This window comes from Herpailurus yagouaroundi, unplaced genomic scaffold (assembly GCF_014898765.1).
Source record: "Herpailurus yagouaroundi ecotype Mexico unplaced genomic scaffold, PumYag 29, whole genome shotgun sequence".
NCBI lineage: Eukaryota > Metazoa > Chordata > Mammalia > Carnivora > Felidae > Herpailurus > Herpailurus yagouaroundi.
In genome coordinates, this window is record NW_024412377.1 from 81,932,686 (window position 1) to 81,950,464 (window position 17,779).

The 17,779-nt window shown below is 41.7% G+C and overlaps 1 protein-coding gene across 1 annotated transcript in view; it reads left to right on the forward strand.

Moving 5' to 3' along the window:
- The first annotated feature begins 6,013 nt into the window (after positions 1-6,013).
- Positions 6,014-17,779, forward strand: part of ELL2 (elongation factor for RNA polymerase II 2) — a 73,070-nt gene continuing 61,304 nt past the window's right edge. Inside the window, exon 1 of the mRNA XM_040448166.1 lies at positions 6,014-6,321. Within this exon, the coding sequence (XP_040304100.1) occupies positions 6,175-6,321 (147 nt within the window). The 5' untranslated portion in view covers positions 6,014-6,174. The remainder of the gene's footprint in view (positions 6,322-17,779) is intronic.

The following is a 17,779-nucleotide window of genomic DNA, read 5'->3' on the forward strand; positions in this document are numbered from 1 at the left end:
AAAAGATGCCCTCTTCAACTTAGTTTTACTTTCAAGACCAACAACAAAACCCAACAGTGTCTCTGAGTCTCAGGTACCTCAAAGGTAAAATGAATATATAAAACAATGGCTACCTCACAAAATAGGGAGAGAATTCAAAAACACAATGGAACTTTGTTGTTTTTAAGCTGTAAAGTTCCATCAAGAATAAGCTATTATAGAAGGGCCTGACTGGCTCAGTTGGTGGAGCATATGACTCTTGATGTCAGGGTTGTGAGTTTGAGTTTTGGGTGTAGACATTACTTAAAATCAAACTCTTAAAAAAATAAGCTATTATTAATTATCAATATTGTTCTTCATGTTGATGGCATCTGGCTCACTATTAGCATGTTTAAAAGTGAAAAGGTGAAGAGGTGTTTTGTCTCCTCTGGTCTTCCTACTTCCTCAGTTTATTCAGATATACATTTGTGTTCCTTTTTAGTACAAAACAACATGGAAACAATAAGAATTGTGAGGTCACTCTATCACCCTTCCCCTTTTCAGAACTTATTTGACACCTTTCAGGGCATCTTGAATTGCATTGAAAAGCCATATAAACAACTCTTAAGTGCAAGAAAGGGACACTTCGGTCACTATAGTGTGCAATTCTATGGACAGGACATGTTTCTCAATCAGTATGGGAGGGGAGAACTTTCCTCGTGTGCAGGAGAATTAACTCTGAGTCTTTTGCTTCCAAAGAACACACAACTTCCTTGAGACTGCTTTTCAAGTAGGAGAAGGCAAGCAACAAAGAGGGAAAGCAGGCCAAAGAAGTATTAGGTGAATACCGATCATCGCCCTCTCAGAGTTTTGTCTTTGGTATATCTGGAAGATTGAGTGACAGCTCTGCCCACCTAGCCTTCTCTACTCAGCTCCACCAAGAAGAAGGGATCTGAACTGGAGGGGAAGATAAAAGTGTGGTGAGGGGTACTTTCGTCACTCCCACATCACAACTTTTGAGAAGAACCCTACTGTCCTAAGAGAAGGAAAAGACTTTAGAGACTAAGAGAGTGTAGAGGTAGAAGTCTAGAGTTTAAATAGCTCCCCCCAGGATGAGGAAGGGCAAAGGCTGCCAATTCCAGGAAGACTACACCCCAAGTCCCCTTTCAGCTCCTCTAGAAAGACCACACCTGGAGAAGGTTAGACTTGGTCCCCCAAAGTTGCCAGTCTCAGCAAGGTTCCCAGATGCGCATACCTTCCAGAAAATCAAATGGACCATCATCATATATATTTTGTGTCAAGCAGCAGTTAGAGTTTCAGTCTCCCTTTCTATAATTTCCATCAGTGCCACCATCAACCCAACTGCCAAACAAATACATAATCTAAGTAAAACCAGTATGTTTGCTACATAAGCCCAGTTTCAATTCAGGTCATCTGGTTCCTTCCATCTAGATCACACCCAACAAACCCTTCCTGAAGGGAAATTTTTGAGCTTCTCATGAATTATGTCAGCAGTGATAGACATAGACCAGATAGTCTTCCCCATATATTCTGGGACCTTTGTAACACCTGTGGATTTATTGTTCTACCACACAGTGAGATGGGGGGGGGGGGGGCGCTTAGAGCCAGATTTAGCAATGATGATGATGATGATAAGCAACACAATGTGATATTTCTTACACTTAAAGGGAGTGGAGTAGAAAATAATCACATGTGATATAATAATTGTTTAGCTTAAAATCTGTGTTTAGGCAACAAATATTTATGTCTGTCCTGTAGGTATTTCACTTTCTCCATGAATATTTAGTGAATTTCTTTTAAAACCATAGAGCTCCTACTTCACTTGTGTCTAAGGATAGGAAGACACTTTTTGCACAGAATTAGGGAAGTCCTTGAAAGGAGAGCAGTGTAATGGTAAAAGGTCAAACATAATGGGGACATGAGGCATCAAGGAGAGAGAATTCCAAGGGGAAGAAGTTCCACCTGGAAATTCTTCTTCCAGAGAGCTCCTCTGCTGTAATTCTATAAAGTTATGTGTTCTCTTTTCCTAACAGGAGCCCATGCATTATATTAAGAAATTAGTAGGAATTGTTTTATAGGTACCTTAAAGAAACACTCACAAAACTACCAAGACAGGTATAAGAAAGAATGGCCTTGTGCACTGGAAATCATTAAAGCAAAGGTTGAAAACCAGAAAGCTGTGGGTTACCTGAGGCCCAAAGAGTTTTTTTAAATATTCACAAAATGTTTATGGAAAATTTCAGGTAGGTGCCAACAAGTAGAAATCAGAAAGCTCACATAAAAATCTGAGATTTTCAAGTTTTCTTTAAAAACTGGACAACACTGGGCCCCTTCATGTTCACCCTACAAAAATCAGCTGGACTAGGAAACTGCTAAACTCTTTCAACACCCCTAGCTCACCACAGTCCAGCACCTTCAGTCCCTGTGGCACTGTCTGGTCCACTTCATTTATCTTGTGAACCTAATAACACCTGAAGGCATCTGAACTGGTGATCTCAGCTCCAATAGAGAAGTAAGAAATGGTCATTAAATACATGGCGATCAGGAAAGAGGCATGGCATGGCATTTCAAGACGAGCAAAGACTTTGATGTTCACAGTCCTATTTTCATTTTGAAAAAAAAAATTTTTTTTAATGTTTATCTTTGAGATAGAAAGTGACAGAGTGTGAGCAGGCAAGAGGTAGAGAGAGAGGGAGACACAGAATCCAAAGCAGGATCCAGGCTCCAGGCTCTGAGCTGTCAGCACAGAACCCGACGAGGGGCTCAAACTCATGAATTGCAAGATCATGACCTGAGCCAAAGTCAGAAACTTAACCGACTGAGCCACCCAGGCACCCTGAACTTTTTCCATTTTGTATGCTAAATATAACAAATGAAGCAGGCTTTATATCAGTTTACTTCTTTTTGCCTTTTCTTTGCACTAAATTATCATATAATATTTATTTCTTCTCAGTTATTAATTCCAAAGAGGTACATAGTGTATTTCTTTTTAATGTTTATTTATTTTTGACAGAGAGAGAGAGACAGACCATGAGCAGGGGAGGGGCAGAGAGAGAGGGAGACACAGAATCTGAAGTAGGCTTCAGGCTCTGAGCTGTCAGCACAGAGCCTGATGCGGGGCTCGAACTCACAGACCGTGAGATCATGACCTGAGCCGAAGTCGGAGGCTCAACCGATTGAGCCACCCAGGTGCCCCAAAGAGCTACTTAGTGTATATAGTGACTAGAAAAGCCAATTCAGACCTACCTCTCCAGGTTTTAATAGGGTGCTTTTTAATAAACAAAATCTCAGTTTCCTCACTCATAATATGAATGTGTTCAACTAGAATTACCATTAAGATAATTTTTAGTTGGCCTCGTCCCATCTATACCAGGTCTTCTTATCTAGAATCTACTCAGCCCTATAGAGGGATTCAAGTTCCACTGACTCCAGACTTCTTGGAATTTTTGAGCTGATCACCACCACCACCACCCAAATTAGCATTTACTAATTCTCAATTGCTTTGCTTTGAGTGCATTGGTCCATTTGCCAGATTTAGAGACAAAATTCCTTTAAATAAAAGACTATGCAGTTCAATTTTTAAATCCTCGACAGCATTTTACACTTAATTGGCCTTCAATAATTATTTGCTAATTATTTACTCTGAATGATACAGAAAATATCTATAAACTGGAAGACTTCCTAAAGAGCAACTTTTATCAGAGTCCCCCCTCCCCCAAACCAATTACCCCTATCAGCTTGCCCATCTGATTCAGGTAAGCATAATGGTGCTACACAATGAAGAGACACAGTACTAGATTACTGTATTACTTTGTACATGGTTATCGCTTCCTTCCTTATTTGAAAAGCTCAAAAGGGGAAAAATATAAACAAACAATAATTCACTAATAATAAGTGATAACATATTCCTAATATCTTAATAATATTACACAGTGAAATATTATGTTACCTACTAAATCGGGTATGAGAAAAATATTCCTACTGCAACAGAGAAAAAAAAAATCAGTTACTGGTAAGGTGCTGCAGGTCAGACATTTGAAAACTACAGTGAAAATCACCCTTGATCTTCCACCACCTTCTGTGTGTCATCAGAAGTCCTGAGTAACAAGAGGCCAAGATGACATGTGGGCAGGGATTTACCCACTTTCACCAGAAAAGTATTGAGACACAGGTTCTCCTTGTTCTGGTCAAATCTCTCCCCCTCATTCCCCAACCCCCCCCCCCAGATAATTAAGGTTTTAGATTTAGATATGTGGTCAGTCCTTCCCTATTAAAGTAAAGTAAACATAAGAAAAGAATAATTCAAATACGAAATTATTTTCAGTGATTGCCTTAATTTCTCTATTCAATGAATTTAAGATAATTTACACTTTAGTAAACTGAATTAATAAATGTTAATCATGTCTTAACAGCTAGCAAATTCTAGTGGGTTGAAATTAAGTCAATTTTAAAAATGCTCTCCTGTGATGTAACCAACAGTTAATACAGATGTTTCCACTTAACCTATACTCTGTGGAAGGAGAATTAGTTCTGTAATTCATTTTACATACATTCAATTCTTGAAGATCTGAATCAAAAGGCAATGTACCTTTAGGCTGGGGAAGGGATTAATTCAGGTGGGGGGTGGGGGGGGGTGGAGGATGAATCATGAAAAACTCCCACTTGGATCTTTCGGGAAAATCACAGCCGTATCCAATTTAAAAGGGTGGAAAAACTGTTTAACTGCCTATCAATTTTTCTGGGGAATCCCTATAAAACACAATAAGGTTTTACAATCTGATGGAAACAACAACCGTTATCAATTTTTTTAAAGTAAATTTTTTACACTGCCTTTTAACGGTTTGAATTCTTTCAATGGTTTGCTTTCATCTGGTGTTTCACATCACCCTGTTAATTCTTGCTCTCCGACAGGAAGCCTGTCAGTCTACCCAAACAGAGCCTGAAGAGGGCTCTGGATCAGGCTCTCTGCTTTAGCCACGCCTACACACGGAGCACCGCGAGGAACGGAAAAGTATGCCCAGCCTCCGCACACCCTCACACCACCAGCTCCTCTACTTAACCTCCAATTGCTTAAGCCCTAGCTAGGTTTTCCCACATCCCTGTGGAATAAAATGGGCAGAGTTCAAACAAAGCCGAAAAATGACAGCTGTAGATGTATCTTTTAATTTAGGTCAAGCCCAGGTCTAATTTAAATGGTCCTTTGAAAGGAGATACTCCAAATTCCATAAAAAGGCACAACCCTGTCCCTATGGCGACTTCCAGAGATACGGTATATGTTCCTCTGGGATAAGAACCCGGCATAAACTGGGAAAGAACTAGAAGTTCAATTTTCTATAGTATTGTGCCCACCACACCAAAGACACTTAAGTCTTTAGGCATGGTGTTGTAATTAAGGTGCTACATATATTCTAGCACAACTCCTAAAGCCTAGGGTCGATTCACTAATTTCAAGGTTAGGGTGAAATGAAGAAGGGCGTTCTCCTCAATTCCATCTGCTCAACGGCACTAAACTGAGTTTTCAGAAGATGCTTTCCAGTGACCCCGCCTACTTTGTTCTCCCTCACAGGCACACACCCAGCTCCACAAGTTTCCGCAACCGTCGGGGGACGAAGTCCTTACTTGGCCACACATTTGGGGTGGGGGTCTTCCTCTTCAAGGACCACTCGGGGACGAAGAGATTCCCCTACTCCCCCGACTCTCCACTACCACCTCCTAAGGGGCGGTGCTCCGACTCTAGGTTACCAGGCCAGGCAAAGTGAATACCCAATTAACAAGGGATCCCCGAAGGCAGCCTGACCAATAGCGGCCGGCGAGCCAAGAGGTCCAAATGTGACGTCACATGTGATTAAATTGGCGCGTCACCTTGACGTCAGCCGCTCACCTCGGACGTCCCGTCCCGGGAGCAAAACTCCAGCGACTTTGGGCCCCGCCCCCGTGAGAGTGGAGGACGGCCAATGAAGGCGGTTCTGTGAGGAAATAAGGCCAATGAGACGAGCCCGGGGCGGGGCGCGGGCCGGAGGGTGGGGCTGGTGGCGGCGGTGGCAGCCGGAGGTCTGGCTGCGCGCAGTATATGACAGTACGTCAGCAGCGGGATGGCCGTAGCTGTGGCGGCGGCTGCAGAAGCCCTAGCAGCCGCGGCCGCAGTGGAGGCTAGAGCCCGAGCGGCGTCGGCGTCCGCACCCCTGGGAGTTTAAGATGGCGGCAGGGGGGGCGGCGGGCCTGCGGGAGGAGCAGCGTTATGGGCTGTCGTGCGGACGGCTGGGACAAGACAACATCACCGTACTGCATGTGAAGCTCACCGAGACGGCGATCCGGGCGCTCGAGACCTACCAGAGCCACAAGGTGAGCGGGTCGGCCGGCCAACCGGCAGGGCTGAGGAAGCGAGAGGGCGCCCGTCGCCTCCCGGTGGCGCCACCCTGGGCTCCGAGCAACCGGCGCGGGGCCGCGGAGCAGTGGCTCGCCTCAGCTGCCGTCAGCGTCCGCGGCGGCAGGCTGGGCAGGGCCGGGTAGGGTCGCTGACGCCGCCGTCCCGGGTCGGCCGAGAGCCGGAGCGTTGGGAGACGGGCAGGCGGGCGGCCCCTGGCGGCAGGGCCGAGGCAGCCGCAGCCTCGGCTCGGCTGCGCGGCTGCTGCGGGACTTTCCGACGGCGCCCGCGGGTTTCCTGGCGTTTTCTGTCCCATTGAGGAAGGGAAGCACCAAAGAGACAAGGGAGATGACTACGCTGTCTGTGGCGGGGGAGGGGGAGCGGGTGCGGCGCACCAGTAACGAACTCCGAAGTGCGGAGGGCATAAGCCGTCAGCGTTTGGGTGTTAACACAAAAACACCGCGGATCCGCAGAGACTCGGACACAGCAGCTCCGCATATGGAGATGGGACACACCTTGTACTCGCAAGGACTTGAGGACACAAACACACCCTGAGGGAGGGGGCACACCACGTAGTCCCAAAGGACGGGACACGACACCCCGCCTACGGGGGGTAAAGGGAAGTCACACCTTGCACTCCCAGGAACTCGGGGACACGGGCGCTTCACCTTCCCAAAGAGGGACCAACGCCGTGTACGAGGGAGCCACACACACACAGCGCTCACCCAGGAACAAGACAAAGGTTCGCGGAGGCTCTTCGTACCCAAAAGACACGCTGGTGTCGGGTTGACTCCCGGCGATAGGAAACTGGATCGAGGGTGAGGGTGGGGGAAAGGTACTTTGTACCCTGGGCAGAGACCCCTGTCTCGCTCCCCACACCGCGTTGGGTAGAGATACCCGTTTACACACGGAACTCGAGTACAGCTAAGGTTCACGTAGTCGCACACACACCGCAATTGGGGAGTACAAACCAGAAACGCGTTTTCTTGTTAGGGCTGAGGGGGAAAAGTGGGAGAGAGACACGGAATAGACGTGCCACAACCCAGGGTGCATAGGGAAGCCGTTTATGGGCATGCAGTACTGTGTGTGGAAGTATAAAAGGAAGGATATACGATATGAGAGATGGATAACATTTAGTCTGAGGGGAGGGACAATCGGAGGGAAATGTAACCCACAGGGCATACTGACAAATAGCCCACTTCATACCAAGGAAACCTGCTTCAGTTAACTGAAACAGGCACAGAGGGCCAGAGGGACACCCGGACGCATATAGTTATTCAGATGAAAGTGGAGAACAGAATTAACATCTGTTGAGCTCCCACTAAATACATAGAAGGAATACACAGAAGGAATTTGGAAATCAGAGCTTTTGGAAGCAGAACTGCAAGGGAGGTGTGAACCCTGTGGTTCAGTGGGAGCTTGTGAAGCTGGGCAAGGGGACACTCATCTTCAGAGAAGCCCCCTACACATGGGTGCATGCAGGGGGAAGCACACAATTGTGAACAGCTTGGGAAGTACATGAACTCTTGGTAGTATAGGTGTGAACAGTAGAGACTCACAGAGGTGAGCTTGCTCAGGAAGGCACTGACAGAACTGAGTGGTTACATGGGTGTACACTTCAGGGCCCATGTGTTATCCACCAGAGAAGTGTATGGTGAAAAACACTCAGACTGAGGAGAGGAGGGAAGGGTGCATGTAGGAGGTGGGGGGGGGGGGGGGGGGGGGGGGTACCTTTCTACACACTGTGAAATCCTAGGGAAAAAGAGTCTCATTTGTGGCTGGGAAGATAGTTGCAGCCCGTAATAGGAATGCAAGGAGATATAAGAAATACAAAACTGCATATGTCAATAACTGCTTCCAGACTGGTATACCTGTAAGGAAAGACCACCAACTAGCATGGAGTAGGAGGCCCATATGGGGGGAAGCCAGATAGGCAAGCAGAGGGACAGAGGCAGACAATGGAGAGAAACTCAGCCCTGCAAGATGGAGAGATAAGCTTGCCAGTTCCAAAGGGAGGGCGTGGGAAGGAACGGCACAGGGAAGAAGGTAGGTCAGGGGTGTAAAGAGAAAAACACATAGGCTGAAGAGGAAGAAGCCAGCAGGAGAAGGCCAACTTCCAGTCAAAAAAAAAAGACTGACACATAGAGGGTAGGGAGATTCATCTATGAGGACAGTAGGCCACCATCCACCTTGGGGGAACAATAGGGAAATTGTACAGTTGATTACAGCAAGATTGACAGACTCTGTACACTTGGTAGGGAAGAGGTGGATGAGGAGAGCGACACCGGGAAAGGATGGTGCTCAGCAATGTGAGGTGCCAGAGGCTTCCAGTGTTCAATGATCTGCATGACTGCTGAGACCCAGGAAGGGAGTGTTTTTTCTACCTTCATTTCTGCCTCGTACACTTTAGTGTTTACATGCATGGGATTAAGGTTGGAGTCCTTTGACTCCAGAAACCCTCACATTTATATACCAGTGTCTTCCAAGAAACAGGAAATCAAAAATTCTCTTGGGACCCACCACTTAGTTCTTGATTTTTTTTTTTTTCCTTTTTACTTTTTATAGTCAAAGGTATGGAAGTCAATTACTTTTTCTGCTGCTAACTACTTCAATTGCCATTTACTATTGCTCTCTTTTTTCCATCTCTGTGCATGCAGATTAATGGGTCTGATCAATATGTACAGGAGCAGAGAAGGGAGACGGAGAACACTTTTTCAAGTCCTTCCGCCTTTCTGAGGTTAGAGCCAGGCAGATTGAGTTAGTCCTGGTAGTCCTTTTCTCCTGAAGGGCTGGTGGTGGAAGCAGTGGCATGCAAGGAGAGGGGGAAGAAATAAACTGACTTGGCCTTTGCAATTGGACACTGCCTTGTTTCTGACTTAACCAGCTTAACCAGTGAGTCCGAGGCCTCACTGTCATTTCAGCTACAAATACTTTGTAAGGGGCTTGGAAAAGCAGGAATCGGGGTAAGAATGTTAATCCCAGGTGGTTGAAAAGTGGGAAGAGACTGAAGATAAAGAAATGAGGGACCCTTCAGGTGACTACACTGTTGGTACTTACTGGAGGATCCTCTGGTGTGTTCAGCCAGGTCTCCTACAAATGTGTTCTCATGACCTTCCTCCACGCTAGGCCAGACCAGGGCTCCCCCATCAGGGAGTTGCTGGCAGTAGGCATCTGGCTGGACTTTTATCTAACAGTAGGAGGATAAATTACTTGGTCTTTATACCTTACATCCATATCAGAAGTGGGGCTCATGACTCGAAATTGTAGCAGCTGTTTCGAAATATGTTGACACTTGTTGGCTAAGTGGGAAGTTGTTTCTGGTGGTCAAGCCAATTCCTTCTGGGGGGAAAATTGCTTTCATTTTCATATAAAACCGTGCCCACCATTTTTGTGCTCAGATAGGAGGATGCTCAGTGCTTGACAAGTGGCCTCCAAGTGGCTTTGGCCTGTGCAAGGTTATGACTATTAGTCCTCCTCTTCTAATGACTTTCCAAGAGCCAGAAATTTCAACAATTTCCTAAATTAAGCATCAGAAAGTTATTTTTATCCAAATTATTTTGCACACTAGATTTACTCTTATAAATTAAACCACTTGACCTAAGACTTCAGAGAAGTAAATTCATGGATTTTAGTAAACTATGATTTAAGCAGAATACAGAAGTTCTTTAGATATAATTGAATTGAATAAGTATACGAAATTGTTAGGGTGCATGGAAACAATCTTCGATTGGGAACAATTCCTCACTGTTTCAAAAGACAATCAAATGTAATTGACTATCATTATTCAAGTTTTCTATTTTTAGAGAAATGAAAAATGCTAACTTGAGAATCTTTCAAAACAGGGACTGGAGTCAGGGAGAGAGACACTGAATCTAGCGATGGGAGTTTTAGTTGGAGTAAATATCTCCTAGAAGTTGTTTTCCACTAAGTGTGAAACAGTTTCAAAATGATTGTTTATTTAAAAATGTTAAAAAGAAAGAAAATTTAGGCATACTAATACAGATATCTAGGATATATTGCAAAGGTACTTTTTTTTTTAACTGTAGATTGTTTTAAGTGAGAGGAAAGTTACTAAATAAAGTCACATATTACCACTTTATAATCATTCTAAATTGATGTTTCTGATTACATGGTTTGTGTAAGCACTACATATTTTAAGTGGACATATATTATTGTAATTACATATTTCTCCAAAATGTATCCTAAAACTGCATTTAGAATTAAAATCCCAAATTTTAAATATATTTTAGCTAATTCAGTAATGTGTAGCTGTCCTATGCTGACATTTATAGTAACAAAAATATTATCAAAATATTCTTATCAGATTCTGTCATTGCTGAGCCTGTCAATTTATTTTTTAAAAATGTTTATTCAAAATTTCAAAGATGGTGGCTCAAATAATATCATCATGTTTACCTAACTATTACATAAAAAGTCTTGCATAGATGTTTTTGGGGGCAAGGGTTCTTCATGCTTTGTGCTTAAAGATAAGAAAGCAGAAGTGTTTGAGAAGGATTCTGTTAACACAGTCTCTTGTCAACTCTAATTATTGGCTTTAAAAGAATTTTCCTTCTTTGGTAAGTGTCTTCTAGGAAAATGATAGTGTTTTGAAAATGTGTACAAATACACTTACATTTAATTTTGCATGAGGAACTCAGTCTCTCTCAGTATTACCAGATATTATTATTGCCAGTCAAAGCATTAAGTCTAATTCAAATCTCCAAAGTTACTGTCCTTCACAATTGCTCCCTTTAGATCAAGCATTACTTGATCTTTTAAAATCACTAATTCTATAGGTCATGAGGTAGGTGATTTTCTCTCCTAGCCTATCTTTCTACCAGGTGAAAATTTTAGCATTTGATTCATTGTGATTTAAGGCAAAGAAAAAACTTATACCTTCTTCCTTATTCATTTTTCTTCCTGTCCTCAAACAGTTTTGAGTATGTGTGTATGTATTCAGTAATCTTCCTTATAAATATAGAAGACGCTGTTCTTAAAGCACTGCTCAAGCATCCAGAACTGCCAGCACAAACTGCCACTGCCATTGGACATGTTTATTAACTAAAACAAAGAGGTTTGCATTATCAGATTCCTCTTCTTGCACTTTTATGTGTAGCCAGATTTTAAGACGTTAATCTGGGCACCTGGGTGGCTCAGTAAATTAAGCGTCCGACTTCAGTTCAAGTCATGATCTCACAGTTTCTGAGTTTCCAGTCCCTCACTGGGCTCTGACAGCTCACAGCTTAGAGCCTGCTTTACATTCTGTGTCTGCCTCTCTCCTTGCCCCTCCCCTACTCACACTCCGGTCTCTCAAAAAAAAAAAAAAAAAAGAAGAAGAAGAAAACATAAAAAAAAAAAAAGTTAAGGGCTGGGTGGCTCAGTTGGCTAAGCTTCCAACTTCTGCTCAGGTCAGGATCTCACAGTTCGTGAGTTTGAGCCGGCATCTGGCTGTGTGCTGATAGCTCAGAGACTGGAGCCTGATTTGGATTCTGTGTCTCCCTCTCTCTCTGTACTTCCCCCCCCCCACCCCCACGCGCGCACATACGCGCTCGCTCTCTCTCAAAAAAACATTAAAAAGAAAAAAAGATTTAAAAAAAAAGTTAATCTTACTTTTAACTTAGACCCATCTTCAGGATAAACTTGATTCTAAAGTGCTTTTTATCCAGTAAAGTCAAATTTGTACCTCATGTTCCGGTGTTTAAAACATTTATTCAAATGATCAGGTACTCAGTGCAAAGAAGGGTGCTCTTCCCTGTGGAAAGCAGTAGCCAGATTGCCTAAAATGATAGACAGGGAACTTTGGCACCAGAATTGGGAGGAGAAAGAAAGAACATATGTGAAGGATTGGAACATGTTCAAGAAAAGAGTTTAAAAGGAAAGGGGTGTAGAATTCTTGGAATGATTTACAGGAAAGCTTATGGAAGACAATCACCAGATCCAGCCTTTCCATTTGTTCCATTTACACTTCTAAAAAAACTATGAAAGCTATGCTCATAATGCTTACTAGGTAATTTGTGATTAAATCAGGAAAATTAGAATTTCAGCCTAACCAATGCTAGGTCACTTTTAACAATTTGCAGTGACCACAGAGAGGCTCAGGAGCCTGGCACTGGTGTCCAGTCAATGTATTTGCCCACTTGGGCCAAATGTATTTAGAGTATTTGAGAAAATGTTCCTAAAATGTGATGATATGGGCATTTCTGCATTTAAAATCAACTAAGTTTTAGAATAAAGAAAACAGTGTGTATATAACCCCACATTTGACTCTCTTGCTTACCTCAGATCCATACTACATTTTCCATGACTTAATGCAAAAATGTAGAAAAGCAGGTCTGGAGTACAATACAGTAAATTAATGGCTGTATCTCCACAGCCAAGTTGAAGCTGAAAAAAAAAAGATATAACTCAGGTCAAATTTACCAAGGAGAATTGCTCTTTCTTTTCTTTTGCTCCCTCCCTCCCTTCCTTCCAATTTATCTACCCATCTATAATTTCTGTCATGGCATTATGGCCCTTGAGAGCCATGTGAAACCTGTAGGAAAAACTGGTTTAAGAGCCTCCACAATACTTTGCCAGCAAAGGCCAAACTAGCATTTCCATGGCCGGCAGTTTAATATAGGACATAAAAAGAGAGAATCTTATTAATTAGGCTATATGCTCCTTAAAGATTCATGAGTCCTATTAAGCAACTTGAATTGAACTCTACAGTCAGAGCATTTGACTACCAGTTATATAGTAACCAGATTGTTAGACAAATGGCCTAAGTTTTTCTTATTGATGATCTTACATATTATTGGTCTAAAAAACATCCTCAGGTCTTAAAGGATTTTAGCAAGGCAGGGACTAGATGAGGGACCATATCTCCAGCAGAGGGAATGACACAGGCAAAGAAAGGACAGCAGTAGAAAAGCTAGGGTAGGGTGTGAGAGTCCCAAGGAATACTGTGTTCCACTTAACCCGAAGTTAATATAGGAGAGAAATATAGTTGGATTTAAGAGAGGAAAGGGAGATTGGAGCAGGTTAAATTTTTTTCTGTCAACACTAACGAGACACTGAGTAGAAATCTAAAGTGTTTTGAAGGTGTGTTTTAGGATTATTCTGTCCTCAGTGTTACATGATGAATATAAAATGAATCCGGAAGGAAATAGACAAGTTAGGAGGAATTTTGTGGTCCAGGTGAGAGATGATTGGAGTCTAAAGTAGGATGCTGTGGGAGACATTAGAGATGAATTGAATCTATAGACTTTTAACATATTTTAAAGAAATAGGATTGAATTGAGATTTCTAGCCATCATCACCAGAGGTATTCTTAGTAGAAAAAGGAGAAATCAGAAGCAGTTGGGAGAGTGGGTTGGGCACAGGGGCCATAAATATGATGAGTACCATTTTAGTGAACATTCATTCAGTCTCTTGTTTGTTGACCAAGAGACTTAGATTTGATTAGGTGTTTTATATTTGAGAAGTATATTTGGGGGTTTGAGGCTAGACTAGAACAATGCCATATTGTTTATATGTCTCCTATAAACTCTGACATTTGGATGGAAATTTGGATGACAATGGGATTGGTGATATTCGGGAGGAAGGTGAAAGTATTAATTGGAAGAAATTTTGGTTTTGAGAAGGGATTTTTTGTTTATAATTTTGTGTTTATATTTTGTTTGCATTTCCTTTATTTAATAACCTTCTCTATTAATTGCACTTAGACAATCATCAAGCACAGATAATATGAAAATAGAATTTGATTATAACCTGAAGATCAGACCTTCTCTGGTTTCTGTCCTTAGTGATTATTGAAACATTAAGAAACTGTGTATAAAGTACCTGGATTTACTTTTCAATCATCATTTTGAAATGATTCTGAAGGCCTTGAGTCAGTGTCTTCACTTCTTCCAGATTGTCTCCATTTCTGTTTTGGTGCTTTGATGCTCTTCTTTTTTGTTGTTGTTGTCATTGTGGAAAAACAAAACAAAAAAATAATCCTTACTACATAAAGCTTTCCTTATACCTATACATTGTAATGGATTAGGTATGGGTGCTTAGTTCATGGTTCATGGAGGTAATCTTGTCTAGAGGACTTTTCCCCTCAACAGTGAGCTTATTCAAAGGTGAAACCAGGCTTAAACTTTTGATAAGATTCACTGAGATACTTCAGGATCTAGATAGGCTTATCTGGAAAGTTAAGTGTTAGCATATTTAAAAAAACTTTTTTAACGTTTATTTTTGTTTTTGAGAGAGAGAGATACAGAGTACAAGCAGGGGAGGGGCAGAGAGAGAGGGAGACACAGAATCCAAAGCAGGCTCCAGGCTCTGAGCTGTCAGCACAGAGCCGCACTTGGGGCTCGAACTCACAAACCATGAGATCATGACTTGAGCCAAAGTCGGAAGCTCAACCCACTGAGCCACCCAGGCACCCCCAAGTGTTAGCCTATTTTAAAATAACTTGTACTTAGTATCATTGTTTTTGGTTTCCATTATCAGAAACCATGATGTCTCAGAGAAACAATAAATACATCCATATAGTAGAAACTTAGTTGAGTGTCTTAAGTTTGTTTTAATAAAAGATTAAGAGATAGGAGTCCGAATTATAATTACCAAATTTTTTTTATTCATTTAGCAAACACTTTAAATTTTAAGACATGTGCCAGGCACACAACTACACAGTGAGGATATAAAGCCAATTAAGTCCTTGATGGTCCTTGCCTTCAAGAAAGTGCTTGTGCTTTAGTAGAAACAGACAGACATGTGAAAAAATAACTGCAATAAAGTCTGTGTTTAAGGGGACACCTAAAGAGAGAAGGATGATGTTTAAGGATGTATCTGAAAAGCAGTGTCTGCTCCTTTACCTCCCATCACTTTGGGTTGTCTCCACCACACCTGTAAGATTACACCTGACTAGGTCCCTTGTTGCTCAGATCAGTGGACATCTCTCTGTTCTTCCCTTACCTGACCTCAGCAGCATTCCATCCTGTTAACCACTCCTTCCTGTTATGAAACTGATTTACCGCCCTGCCCATTTTAGTCTCAGCTGGCCATCCCCTGTTTGACTGGTCTTTGAATGTTGGAGATCCCAGCTTCCTCCTCTTTATCTATTCATTCCCTATAGGTGACCTCATCTAGTCCTATAGATTTAAATGTCATCCATATGTTAATGACTTCCAAATATTTATCTCCAGCTCTGACCTTCCTCCAACTCCAGGCACTTACTTCCAACACCTCATCTCCTTAACAAAGTTTAAGAGACATCTCAAATTTAACAAATCCAAACACAATTCTTGCTTTCACTCCTCAAACCTACATCTTCAGAAGTGTTCCCCATGTCAGTAAGTGGCAGCACCTGTCACCAGTTGCCTAGTAATCAACTAATAATCCTTGATTTCTCTTCTCATTTCTGGGCTTATTTGATTCATCAACAAGTCCTATAAATCTCCAAACTTTCAAAATTTAACCCCATCCTTCACCACTACTCTAGTCTCAGCCACCGTGCTCTCTTAGGACCAATACCATGGACTTCCAACCAGCCCCCAAGTATCCATTCTTACCCCCATAGTCCATCCTACACACAGCAGCCAGAGTGATCTTTTTGTTTATTTTTTTATTTTTTTAAGATTTTTTTTTCAACGTTTTGTTATTTATTTTTGGGACAGAGAGAGACAGAGCATGAACGGGGGAGGGGCAGAGAGAGAGGGAGACACAGAATCGGAAACAGGCTCCAGGCTCCCAGTCATCAGCCCAGAGCCTGACGCGGGGCTCGAACTCACGGACCGCGAGATCGTGACCTGGCTGAAGTCGGACACTTAACCGACTGCGCCACCCAGGCGCCCCCAGAGTGATCTTTTTAGAACATTAAGTATGCGTGCACCTGGGTGGCTTGGTTAAGCGTCCAACTCTTGATTCTCTTGATTTTGTCCCAGGTCATGATCTCATAGTTGTGAGATCCAGGCTCTGTGCTGGGGGTGGAGTGGAGCTTTCTGAAAATATTCCCTCTCTTCCTCTCCCTCTCCCTCTCTCTCCCGGCCCTCTTCCACTTACTCATCCTCTCAAAAAAAAAAACAAAAAACAAAAAACAAAAAAAAAACATTAAATATGAAAATGTAGTTTCCTGGTTTCAAGCCTTCTTAGGGCTCCCTTTGTTTTGGATGTTTTATTTGGATGTTTTGGATGGTTTATTTTATAAATTTCTAGTACTTTAAAAATAATCTCAGTCTTCCCTCCCAAGTTTATTTTATTGCTTCTGCTTAGACTTAATGTTCTAGAGATCATGATCCCAAGGAAGAAATCTTCAGTTGCATTTATAGTCAGATTTGACACGTAAGGTTTTTATATAATCACAAAGCCTACATCAGACTTTCTTGGAAAAAGATAATGGGATATTATGCTTCAAGTATTGGTGTTTTAAAGGCTGGTTACAGTAACTAACTTTTTAACTGGTTCTTCAGTTTAGATTTGCCTTCTATGTTTCTTTAATAACTGTTTGAAATAGTAAAATATAAGATATATATTTTTAATTTGGCCTGCACCAGATAACTACAGTTTTCCAGAAGCTATCTTTAAAAACAAGGATTGTGTTCACTAGTTTAGGTTTTGACCTCTTCTCATTACTGTTTTGACAATCCTTTTATATTTCATTCTTTTCAATGCTATAATGACCAGAAATAAATTATTCTTTATTGCACATGCACTTTAATCTTGTTCTTCCAGATCTGCAGAGAAGTTTCTCATATGTGTTAGGTTGGATTGACTCACCAAGCAAAATACTAGATTTTGTGAAGCCTGGTGACTCTTTTTTGGCATCTAATAAAATATTGGGGACAAAGAAGGAGATAATGTTTATTTAAGGTAGCTTTGGATTATCAGTAAATTTTACATTCATGGTATCTTTCTAAACATTACCAGCTTTTGACAAGCGCTAACTATATTGGATTTCTTCAGGGTCAAGTGTTTGATTTCCTGCACTGTTTCCTGCTTTAGCTACAGTTTTCTTTCTTCTTCTGTCCCTACGTAGATATATATATATTTTTAATTACAGTGGTTAAAATATAATTATTAGAGTCTTTGGTTTCTCTGTAAGGTGATGTTTTAAAGAACAGAATAAAATGACTTTCTAAATGAAAAAAAAAAAAAAAACAAGTTCTTAAAATGGTGTAGTACCTCTTTTAGGAAAGAAAAATGATCTTTTATATAAATTGTATCCCAGGAAAAATCACAAATACATTTTCTTATTTACTTGCATAAGTGACAACAAATTCAAGTACTTGGTATTTTCCTTAAGCTGTAGTACAAAACTAAAAATCTATCAATGCTTATCAGTTATTATCAATTCTTAATTTTCTAACTTTTAGATGTTTCACATTTTATGTAACCATTGTTAAGAAGTGGCAAGAGAGGCTACTGTATAAAGTGGTAGGTAAGAGCACATTTCTTTTTTTTTTTTTTTTT